Source organism: Thamnophis elegans, chromosome 9, assembly GCF_009769535.1.
Source record: "Thamnophis elegans isolate rThaEle1 chromosome 9, rThaEle1.pri, whole genome shotgun sequence".
NCBI classification, from domain to species: domain Eukaryota; kingdom Metazoa; phylum Chordata; class Lepidosauria; order Squamata; family Colubridae; genus Thamnophis; species Thamnophis elegans.
The window spans coordinates 25,486,169-25,497,929 of record NC_045549.1 but is presented as its reverse complement, the minus strand read 5'-3'; the positions used below and the strand labels follow the sequence as shown (position 1 = coordinate 25,497,929).

Here is an 11,761-nt window from a genome sequence, read left to right as displayed (position 1 = left end):
CTAGATTTTCCAATTTTCCCTTTGCTGACTTGCAACGCATAGCTCGAAAACTTGACTGGAGAGAGAAGGGGTTTGCGAGGGGAGGGGGGGGGAGAGAAAAAGAACAGCGAAGCTTTCCATTGAGCCTTGCCCAGAGTTCCTGATAGGCTGTTCCTTATTATAGGCCTGCGCCGGGGCGTTGCGCTTTCCGATTGGCTGCGCTCCGCGTCCGTCTCGGCCTCCGAGCGAGTCTGGATCGCGGGGGGGAAGGCTGGGAGGAGGGAGAGGGAAAGGGGCCGGCTGATAACCGCTGGCCCGGGAAGGCGGCCTCTGGCTTTAAGACGTTAGGCAAACAGGGAAGCCAGTGAGGAGCCGGGCTCTCCGAGCGCCCGAGAAGGGAAGGGAAGTCGCGGCCACCGCCGGGCCAGAACGCCAGCGGCTCGCTCCGGGATTGCTTGCTTGCTTGTTTTGCAGCCCACCGACGGACCGATTGCTTTGGATCTACCCCGCTCTACCTGCGCCTGATCGTCCCGCGAGTCCGCTCGGGGTGATTATTCATGGTCTGCGCCGCTGCTGTCCGCCTTGGGAGTCTAGGGCTCAGGTTGGCCACGCTCTCCCAGCGGGGGCGCTGGTGCCGCGGGAGCCTTGGCTTTGCAGTGGTCGATGCGGAGGGGGGACTCGGCGGAGGGGGGCGGCCGGGGAGCGCCCTTGCCTTGAGGTCCGGACAGGATTGATTGATTGATTGATTGACTGCCTACCTGCTTGAAGGGGCCGGGAAGGAGCGAAATCTGGCCAGGGGGTTGAAGCAGCCGCTGCTCCTGGGCCACCGACTGCGGCAGCCTCTGCCTCTGGCAGCGGCTCACCCTCCCTCGCCGGGGTTCTTCTCCGCCAGCGCGCAGCCCCCGGCCGCCCGGGTTGGCTGGCTGGCTGGCTGGCGACGCTCGATGAACTGCCTGAAAGAACCGCTCAGCCTGGAGCGTTTGGGAGCCGGGAATAAGCTTTGCTCCACCTCCCCTTCCTCTTCCTCTTCCTCCTCCGTCTCCTCGTCTTGCCACCACCACCATCACCACCACCACCATCACCACCAGCAACAGCCGGCTCTGGTTATGGCTTCAGCCCTGACCCCCGGCCAGCCGCGATCGGCCCTGGAGTCAGCCAAACACCGGCTGGAGGTTCACACCATCTCCGACACCTCCAGCCCCGAGGCCGCAGGTAGGCGCTCCTTTCCCCCAACCCAGCCTCTAACCTTCCTCCGGCTTCTCGTTTTAGAGACGCTCTTCCCCTATTATTGCACAGTGGCAACGGACGTGTGTGTGTATAAGAGGGGGGGATAATGTTCTGTTCTTCCCATAGCTACAAATTAGAAAGGTAGAGAGAACTTCAAAGGAACACCACCAACAACAAAAACCAATTCTCCACTCCCTTTAAGATGGAGAAGGCGAATCCGATCTCGTCAGGTATTTGCTGTGTTAGACTGGAGAGGGCAAAGAATGGGGACAATTTTTATATTCCATCTTCTGGCCCAACCTTGATATTCGCAAGGGAGAGAAGGTGGCCCCAGCAGCAAACCCAACAGGAGGTCGGCCCCGCTAAGGTAAAAATCAGAGCCATAATTCCCAGGGGTATCACCTGATTTAAGCAGAGATTATCTCTCTTCTGAAAGAGTCACAATTTGAACTCTTTCCTTACTGGAAACTAAAGGGGGGAGGACGGGGGGGGGCTCTTGAAATAACGACGTGTCCAAAATCTGAGATTAGTGAAATGAATGTGATTGCAAGCGGTTGTAAGCCTCCCTGCAAGTGTCTGAGGCTTTCCAATATAGCTGCAATTGGGAAATTTTGCTGCAGAAAATGCTGCTGAAAGACAAACGCCACTCCTGTCTGTGCTTACTCAAGAGTAAGTCCTGTTGAGATCAACTGAATGTATCTGAGAATTAATGTGCATGGAGTTCAACTGCAATTGAATTCAACTGCTCGTGTGTGCAAGAGCTCAGAACTATCTGTCAGAATATGCAATGTACAGTATTTTAGCCCAGGGAGAAGGAAAGAACTGAAGCGGACTTAAAATGGATTTATTTGCAATTAAACACGATCAGCTTTATAGTTCGGGTTCAACCACAAAGTCTTGGGTTAACGCTACATTAATTTTATTTATTTATTTGGGGCTAAATCCACGGGTACAGTTGACCTTCTGCTGAGTCGAATACAGCACGTTTAGCGTGACCACCTCAAATTATACTGAGGTCAATCCATAACTCAAATTTGCTAATTTATATAAAGGACACTCTTGAGACCTAAAGAGAGCAGGGTATCTATCTTTATATGATTGTAGATATTTGCCGCAGTTCTTATTGTACATAAAACGTGCTGCTGTGTGTAAAACAACTGCTCCTGATAGGATTCTCATTGCAGTTTTTGATATATTTGGCATTTATTCTTTTCGGCTGTTTGTATCAGTCGAGATCAACTCTCCCATTTGCGACCTACTATTTGATATAATTCCTGGATGTCCCCAAAGTGGGCATGTCTGGAAAAAAATGTAAGAATATGCAAGATAATAAATACTAGGTTTTTTCAAAATCTGTCTGTCCTTTGAAAAAGGACGTTTGTGTTGCATATTTAGGTACCTTAAACCCAGAGCAATGGAGCCTACTGCATGCTGCTTGGGAATTCTGGGAACTGAAGTCCACAAAGTCTTAAAGTTGCCAAGGTTGTGGAGACCCTTGTTCTATATTCTAGAAGATTTGTCAGTTCAGACTTGTACTATCCCACTACAACCAACGGCGGTTATAGATTTAATTGCAACAAAACCATATGCTTTAAGGGAGAAGGGGTGAGCCATCCCTGGAATAATCGCTGCAAACCTGCTTGGACCTGGCCGTTTGAACGCTCAGGGATTAATTTACACAACCCACGTTCCAAGTCTAAGCAGGTAGTTTTGTACCGTGGGAATCCCCCTTTCTTTTCCCTTTTCAATTTTCAGCCCATGCTTTTGGTACAATCTTTTCCAAAATCTGGGAGAATCCACAGCACAAGGAAGCCACTCTCGCCCGTGGACGCGCGCCAAGGATGAGGGGGCGCTTTTCCATTCTCAGTTGGGTTGTTTATCCTGGGAAGGAAGCGCCTTCATTTTATAAGTAGATTTCTGCTTCTTTTCACCAAAAACTATCTGGTGGCGGATAGGTACACGCCTGGTTTTTCTTTTTAAGTGGTTCTTACTTATTTTAAGTCATACCGCCGTGGCTGTGGCTCCTTCATGCCGACTCCCCTTGATTTCCAGCGGCGCTGGCTGAAATGAAAGGGATTCGCCCTTTCCCACAGTTGGCTCGCGTGGGCTTCCAGTCGCTGGCCTGCGGAGCCGACCGAGGGAAGGGGGCGACTTCTCACTTTGCCGCCGCCGCGCCTCGCCTTTTCCTCTTCCCCGACGGGCCCCTGACCCGAAGCTGCTTTTTTTTTCCTTTGGCAGAGAAAGAGAAAAGCCAGCCGAGCAAGAATGAGGACGCGGGCGCCGAAGATCCGTCCAAGAAGAAGCGGCAGCGACGGCAACGCACTCACTTCACCAGCCAGCAGCTGCAAGAGCTGGAGGCCACCTTCCAACGCAACCGCTACCCGGACATGTCGACGCGGGAGGAGATCGCGGTCTGGACCAACCTCACCGAGGCCAGAGTCAGGGTAAGAGAGCGCCGAGGCGCGGTGGGGACGTTGGGCGGGACTTTGCGGGGAGAGGAGGAGGTGGCGGCCGCTGCTTTCGATTTCGCCTCCAGCGAGGCGGGCTTTTTGGCCCGGCGCAGCTCCTCGGTTCTCTGTCAGGCCCCTGACGGATTGCCTTCCCTTCCGAAGATGATGGATGGCGCCGAACACTGTGCGGCGTGTTCTGAACGGGATGCGAAGGAGCAAAGGGGACCTGCGCCAAGAAAGCGGCTCGGGGCAGGCTCCGACGTGCGCCCAGCCCCAAACTGCGCCAGGCCTCGGCCGCCTTCCCAGGCCCCGCGACGCTCCCTTCTCCGCATTCTTCCCACCCCCCCTCCTTTCCCTCCGCTTTCACAACTCTGGTGGCTTATTCCCCGTCCCTCTTCTCGCCTTAGATTTATGGCTCCATCTAAAAGCCCCTCAAATCCGACAGGATCAGGCAGCTCAGCCGGAGGGGGGAAGAAAGAAAGGGAGGGGGGAAAGCTTCCCCCATGCGCCGGAGAGGAAGGGGGAGGGCCGTTTTTTCTATCGAGGTTGTAGTTCAGAACTACTCGTGGCAGGAAAATCAGATGGAATCCGGTGCGGCTCGACTTCTCCCTGTGCAAACCGAGCTTAGGTTTTCAGGCAGAAATTCGTAGATGGGGGTCTGTTAATTCGTTGGGATTAGTCGTGACTCTCAAACTCTAAAAAGGGTTTGAATAATTACTACTGCTCGGAGTCAGGAAAGTTGGTAAGCGAACCTTTGGATTTGATTCCAAGGTTTACTTGAAGTGGAAGTAAATTCAGTTTACTTCATTTCACCAGTTTCAGTGGAAGCCAATGAAAAGAAGGGAAGGGGGCAGAGGTGTCCGGAGAAGCAGAGGTCAGCTTGTTTCAGTGTTGTCGCTGCTGTTGTTTCATGCACACACACACACACACACACACACACGCATTCATGGAGGCGCACACACATGGGAGAGGGAGAGGGAGCTGTTTTTTTTAAAAAAGGAGTGGTGATAAACCATACAGTTGTTTTCTTGGATGAAAATGAAAGAGACTTTCCAAAAACAATTGTTGTGAAAAGGGAGGACTTTTGAATGCAGTCCTACTACTTGCTCCACCTTTAACCGCCTTTCTTTCCAAACTTTTGCCACTAAGAAGTAGAGTGTAAAGTAGATACGTTGAGTATCTATTGAGGAGAGTAGATACGTTGTTTTGTGACGAAGTTATCCATATTTACGAAAAAAAATGTTGCCTTTGCAATGTGAAAAGGAAGGTATGGATGGATTGGTCTCCATTTAATCGAGGAAAGACAAATGAACGCCGAAATCCATTCCTGCCGCCCTTTTGAGGAATCCCTTTTAATTGCCACGCTCAGAGAATACACATCCCAAAGTTGTTTTAAATGAAAAATAGGAAGGACTCAAGGTTTCGTACAAATAAACAACAAGCGACTGGGGAGGAAATATGGCACAGTAAGGGGGTAGCTGATCCTTTTGGCTTCCTCAGTCCATTGAACCCGGAATTCCTGTGGTTCAAACCATTTAAACCGAAACCCTTGCAATTAAGATGGTCTCGAATGAAGTCCTTTTCTTGGAAAATTGTCCTTTCGGAAACAACGCGGTACAGGGATCTATCGAAGCCACCTTCCGGGGTCCTTTAACTACCTTTTGCTTCGTTCTAAAGAGTAAAATTGTTACTCTTGAGATTTTGCTGTTGGGATTCTAGGCAAGTTTCTTCCGTGTGTTTGTCTTCTAATGGGCGATGCAATCACACCCTCAGATATTCAACTGTACTATGGGTATTATGATGGCTCCAGTCTGCAGTAAACCACATCTAGACTGATTTTACTCTACAACAACTTGTCGGATTGTCCCAAACGCCTAAAACATAAACAAAAAAAAACCAACCTCGGCCGATCCCCTGCTCCAAAAGCGCCTGGCTCTGCTCTTGGGGCCTTGAAGAGACGCCCTGACCTCCATTGCAGATGGCGGAAACACGATCCGCCCTGCAGGTTGTCTTGCAGTGGCCGCCTCTGCAGAGTTTCAGGGGCGCAGAGCGGTACAAAGCGCGGCCTAGACTTCGGTTGGCGTGGCATGCGGGGGAGGGGATGGAGCCCGGCGGGTCCCCGGTTAAAGCGAACTTTCGCGTGGGGTCAACCCAAGAGCAGACTGGCCATTCCAATCCACATCGGAAGGTCGCAGGAGGCGGGTGGGCCGAGCAGGCAGCTGGGAATGTGGATTGGAGAAAGAGGCGCGCGCCTGTCGCCTTTGTCTTGGCGGCGGAGGCGCCCGTCCTCCTTTCTCGCGTCGAGAAAGAGAGAGCAAAATTTGGCAAAAGCGCAGGGAAGCAGCCGGCCCGGACCCGGCTTAGCTCTACTAATGATTAGCACATGAAAGAAAGACGCTCCTGTCACCAGCCGTTAAGGTAAAAGATTTATTAGAAGGTTTCCTAGCCGATATATATTTAGGTTGACTTCTTTTTTTTTTTTTCCACCGGGCTGCTGGAGAGAAAATCATTCACCGGATTTAAAATTGCTCCTGGATTATTAATATCATCGCGAGGATCGTTCTTCCTCTCCTGGGTAGAAAAATAGGTGTTAAAAGCGGATTAACTTCCTTGCCTTAGACTTCTAGAGTCGTTGGAGGAAGGAAGGGGAGTTAGGGGTTTGGAGTGGGGAAAAAGAATGAGCCATATATTCCTTTTGTTCAAGATTACCACTCGGATCAAACTGAATGAACTGCAGAGCAGAGGGAGGGAGGGGAGAGAGAGAAAGAGACAGGCAGAAAGACCAAGCCTTTAATAAATCCACATCATTGGCATGTAAGTGTCTTAGTGTCTTCACTAAGGAAGAACTTTTATAATGTTCATCTGATACCTCTTATTCTAAGATCTTAAAATTGGAGAGAGAGGAGGGGGGGCACAAAAGCGGGGTGAAAATCAACCAGCAGATGCACAGGACGTTTTCTTGGCTAGGTCTCAGATTTGGTTAGGAACGGTCTTCGCCTTCGGACCTCAACATACCTTTTGTCAAAGTCCTCCCCGTCTCCAAAGTCAGCTGCGGATAAGCATTTTTGTCCCTTTTAAGGAGAGGGAAATTTGGCCGCTCTCTGGAAAAGCCCATTTGTTTTCAGATTCAGCGCGTATAAGCGAGTTGTTCTGAGCTTATTATCCGAAATGTAAATGCCAGGGTAGACTGGGTTGTTTACGTAGCCACGCAGATATTAAGAAGGCCGGGGGAACAAAACTGTTCACACTCCGTGTGGACCAGCTTGGGCGAAAGGTGTAGTAGCGTCCTTGGGCGAAACAGGTTTTCCGTGCTGACCTCAGCGAAATCTGAGGAAATGGCGTTCGGGGAGGGAGGGGGAAGGTCTCTCTGCCCACAGAACTTCGCTCTGTTTTACTGGGACTACTTGGGCCTTTAACTCTGGGAGACCAGCCCGGACATTTCCGTGCAGGTTACTGAAAGCTTTCTTGGAAGGGAGGCTTGAGGTTGAGCGCCAGATCTGTCGTGTGGTCGTGAGGATGCGAAGACTTTCAGTGGTGCCCCTCTCTCGAAAAAAACCCGAAGAGGCCCTTGCTAGATAAATAACGGTACATTTCACGCGTTTCACGTTCGGACAACCTTTAAGAGTCTTTTTCTTTCTTTCTTCCTCCCCTCTCCCCCCTGTAAAGGAGCCTTGAAAGGTTTTATTTATCGCATCAGAAGGCGGATGATCGGGTGTTTACAGGCTCAGCTTGAAGGACTTGCGTTCTTTTTAAGAGGGCCTTTTTTTTAAAAAAAGAAAGATTGTTGGTCGAATAGAAACCTGGATGAGTAAAAGTCCGAGGCTGGAGCTGGAGGGGGGGGAGGAAGAAGTGTGTCTATGGGTGGGACGGGTGAAGGGGGAATTCTGGTTTGGGGTGCTCGCTCGCCCCCTCCCTTCCCACAGGGAGCCCGGGAAGCCCCGTAGTGGGGGTCGCGGTGGGCTGAGAGGGCGAGGGGGAGCATGCTAGGGTCCTTTGGTTTCCCCGCAGTGACCAGTTTCTCTCCTTCGCTCTGTTTCCCTCCTCCTCCCTCCCTCCCTCTCTCTTCCCTCTCCTTAAGGTTTGGTTCAAGAACCGGCGGGCCAAATGGCGGAAGCGGGAGCGGAACCAGCAGGCGGAACTCTGTAAGAACGGCTTCGGGCCGCAGTTCAACGGGCTGATGCAGCCCTACGACGACATGTACCCGGGCTACTCGTACAATAACTGGGCCGCCAAGGGGCTGACCTCGGCCTCGCTCTCCACCAAGAGCTTCCCCTTCTTCAACTCCATGAACGTCAACCCGCTGTCCTCGCAGAGCATGTTCTCGCCCCCCAACTCCATCTCGTCCATGAGCATGTCTTCCAGCATGGTGCCCTCGGCGGTGGCCGGCGTGCCGGGCTCCGGCCTCAACAGCCTCAATAACTTGAACAACCTGAGCAACCCTTCGCTCAACTCGGCCGTGCCCACGCCCGCCTGCCCCTACGCCCCGCCGACCCCTCCCTACGTTTACCGGGACACGTGTAACTCTAGCCTGGCCAGCCTGAGACTCAAAGCCAAGCAGCACTCCAGCTTCGGCTACGCCAGCGTCCAGACCCCGGCCTCCAACCTGAGCGCCTGCCAATACGCCGTGGACAGGCCGGTGTGAGAGAGAGAGAGAAAGAAAGAAAGAAAAAGAAGCCAGCCTCTTCGGCCGGGCTTCGGGGTGGCTGCTCTCGTTGCTGCGTGGGAGGGGGGGAGGAGGGCGGGGAAGAAAGCCGGCAATCGTGCGTGACCGTCGGAAGGGACGAAGGCGGCTTCTTGGCTTCGGCATCTTAAGGACACGAACCTTCCATCCAAAGCAAACGGGCGCTGGGGCGGGCGGGGGAGAGCGAGCGAGAGGAGGAGCAATTAGAGGGCCGAATTTAATCTACCCAGGCGGAGGGGAGAGGGCGAGAAGGGAAACCCTTGAAATTACGGCGTTCTTTGCTTTTTAAAGGGTGTTTTTCGGCTCCTTAAAATAAATGGAAAGAGGTTTTGTTTGTTTTTTTAAGAAAAAAATGGGAAAGAAATGTTCCCAACCGAGACAAGGACATATATTATTATAAATATATATAAAATACGGACAAACGTTTGACTGGATATGGTATGACATTTTAATGTTCCTATAAGCTTGTTATTTTTTATGTTTAGCATTGTTAACATTAAAAGGAAAAAAAATGACGGGAAAGGATGTATATATATATTGAAATGTCAAAATTAATTTTATAAAAGCAGTTGTTAGTAATATCTCCACAGTGTTTTTAAAAAGTTAGGCTTTAAAATAAAGCATGTTACACAAGAGAGTAGGGATTTGTTTTTCTTTTCCGCTTGCGAGCAAGGGAATGTATATAGTGTACTAAATGCAACACTGTATGTTTCTAACATGTTATTATTAATATTATTAATATTATTATTATTAAAAAGGAAGTCCCATTGTGTGAATATCAGTTTTTAGAATAGTACCTCTGGTGGATGCAATGGTGACTTGAAACTGCAATGTAAAACATACCCGTGTATAACATTTTCGTATAATTAGTGTTTTCCTTTTCAGACAACATTGGAAAAAAAATGTGTTTCATGGGAGTAAAATATACAGCATACAGTTTGGTCTGGATTTTTTTTTTGTAAATTTTGAGCGAATTTCCCAGGGAGGATTTCCCAAATACTAAAGAAAAATAATACTTAGCTCTTATCCAACCTGTTGTTTAAAAAGGGAGAAAGAATCTTATTTCGGTTTTTTTTAAAGCCCCTGAAATCTTAATTAGGGCCTGAGAACTTCGAAAATGCCCGATTTTCTCCTCTCTTTCTCTCTCTCTCTCTCTTTCTTTCTCTCTTTCTCTCTTTCTCTCTCTTTAGCATAGCGGCATGAAGGAGGAGGTTGTAAATAAAGTGCCAGTCTTGCAAAAACGAAGTGTGTTTTCCAGGACCGGGAGAACGAAGGTCTGTCATTTGCTTCATGGATCGAATCAACCAATACCCGAGTGGATTCGATCCAGAAGAGGTCATATTCTCTTGACTTTCCACGAAAGAAATTGAAAGAAGCCTTTAAAATAGAGGCTGCTCTGAAGTCTGGAGGGAACCTCGCGGAATTAAATCCCCGTGGCAAATTTGCCTTTCTTGCCAGCCATTTTAAACCTGGAGCTTTACAAGTTCTGAACCTTGGCCGGAGTGTGCCTAGTACAAATAACTGACCAATAAAATGATCAAATAGCCTAACGTTTCTCCCTCACTTTTTTTTTTTGGTCTCTTTCTCCCTCCGCCCCCTTTAAACGAGAGTCCTCCGTTAATTAGAGGGGAACAGACCTTTGCCCCAAATCGATGCCGGCCCCACCCCTAATGACCCTCGATTCCCCTGTGGACCGGCAGTGGGGGAGGGGGGAAATAAGCGGGCTAGGCTGGGGCGGCTGAGGATTTTTTTTTCCTTTCGGGGAGGGGGGGCGGCGACGGCGTGGCAATTGGTTACAACCTTTGGCTTCCCAGCGAGGTGGATCTACTTGGATCTGGAGAGCTACTGGTTCTTAAAAAAATCATTCCGGATTACGCTTTGTATCAGGTCTGCGGCAGGATGACGCAAATCAGGATGAATGGACCTCGCCAGCTCTCTGAGCCGGGAGGTTCCGACAAAAAGACAGGCAAAAGCTAAAAGGATTTAAAACAAAACTAACACAAACACGAAATGAGGATCGAAAGAAAAGAAAGAAAGAAAGAAAGAAAAAGAAAGAAGGAAAGAAAGAAAGAAAAAGAGAAAAGAAAAGATCCAACGCGCATACAGCGGACGTGGTCAGAAGGATTGGAGAACCCAGACCCAAAAACATTCCCGCCTCTTCCCGGATGCCCAGATTTTTTTGGGGGGGGGGGTGCCAATTTTGTTAATGTTGTAACTTTATCAATAATCACAGCAAACAGCAAATCCCTGCTTTTGTTCTGCTCCGCATCGCAGCCGAATAGCAGGGAGAGAAAGATCCCAGCTAAAGTCCATCGCTGGTGATGGCCAGGCCCTACAAAGCAACTTCTCTCTTTCCCCTCCCTTTTTGTTTTCTTATTTTCCACAGCGGACTAACCCTTGCCTGCACACGAAAGCCTCCCCCTCCCTTATCTTTCGGGACAGCGGAGGAAGGGCAGGGGAACTGAAGGGAGGAAGACTGCAAGGGGGAAGCCGGAAATGTCCAGCACCTGAAGTCGCCTCTGCCCAAGCAAACTTACAAATGCAGCAGCAGGAAACTTACTCAACCGCCCATTTTTGGCTTGACCTGTTACGCATCCATTCCCTTCCGCCCACAAACCCTTCGCCACTTAATAGGGTTCGGGGAAGGCTGATTTGATAGCTCATCGCCTGCAAAGATAGGCCCTCAAACACGCGTGGGCTCCGTGTCCCGACCAAGAAAAATGGACTGTCCGCCCAAAAACTCAAAATGCGGAAGCTTCCGAATTCACCCGCGCGGGAAATATTCTGAGTCCCTTGAGACTATAATCTTCCGGTTTCAAGGAAGCGTAAAAAGCCTAAATGTGTCGCTGTTTGGGTTGATCTGTGGGAGGGGGAGGGGGAACCAGCACTAAAAACATAGGTGACATATACGACGGAGTAAAAAAAAAAAAAAAGTAGCCGGGATCCAGTGGAAAATGCGCGCCTGTCAAATTTCAAAGTTTGAATACTGAGAGTCCAAAAATCACAGCTGAAGATCGATCTGTCCTGAATGTCATCTTAGATGCAGCTTGGGCACAACCTGGCGCCCTCCAGATGCGTGGGACAGCAAGCCTGCCCACTCCCAGCTGTGTCTGGCTGTCGAACACATTAGAGCAGGGGTCTCCAACCTTGGGAACTTTCAGCCTTGTGGATTTTCAAAGCTGGTTAAGGAACTCTGGGAGTTGAAGTCCACAAGTCTTAAAGTGGCCCAGGTTGGAGACCCCTGCATTAGAAGGGCTCGAAGGTAGGAAGTCTCAGAGTGGGGGAAGGCCTGAGGGTGAGGAGTGGGGAAGGTCGAGTGGCCTGCATTCACCCCAACTCCAACCTCAGGGCGGTCGCAAGGGTGGGGAAGCTAAAAGCAGCCGAAACGGGGACTTTCTTCCTTATCACCTTATTTGCATCGCCA

At 50.1% G+C, this 11,761-nt stretch overlaps 1 protein-coding gene across 1 annotated transcript; it reads left to right on the top strand.

The window, feature by feature from the left end:
- The first annotated feature begins 394 nt into the window (after positions 1–394).
- PITX2 (paired like homeodomain 2) lies at positions 395–9,150 on the top strand. Its single transcript, XM_032224389.1, has 3 exons — positions 395–1,191; positions 3,445–3,650; positions 7,735–9,150. The coding sequence occupies exons 1-3, from the start codon at positions 924–926 to the stop codon at positions 8,296–8,298; spliced, it is 1,038 nt and encodes a 345-aa protein (XP_032080280.1). The 5' UTR covers positions 395–923; the 3' UTR covers positions 8,299–9,150.
- Positions 9,151–11,761: the final 2,611 nt, after the last annotated feature.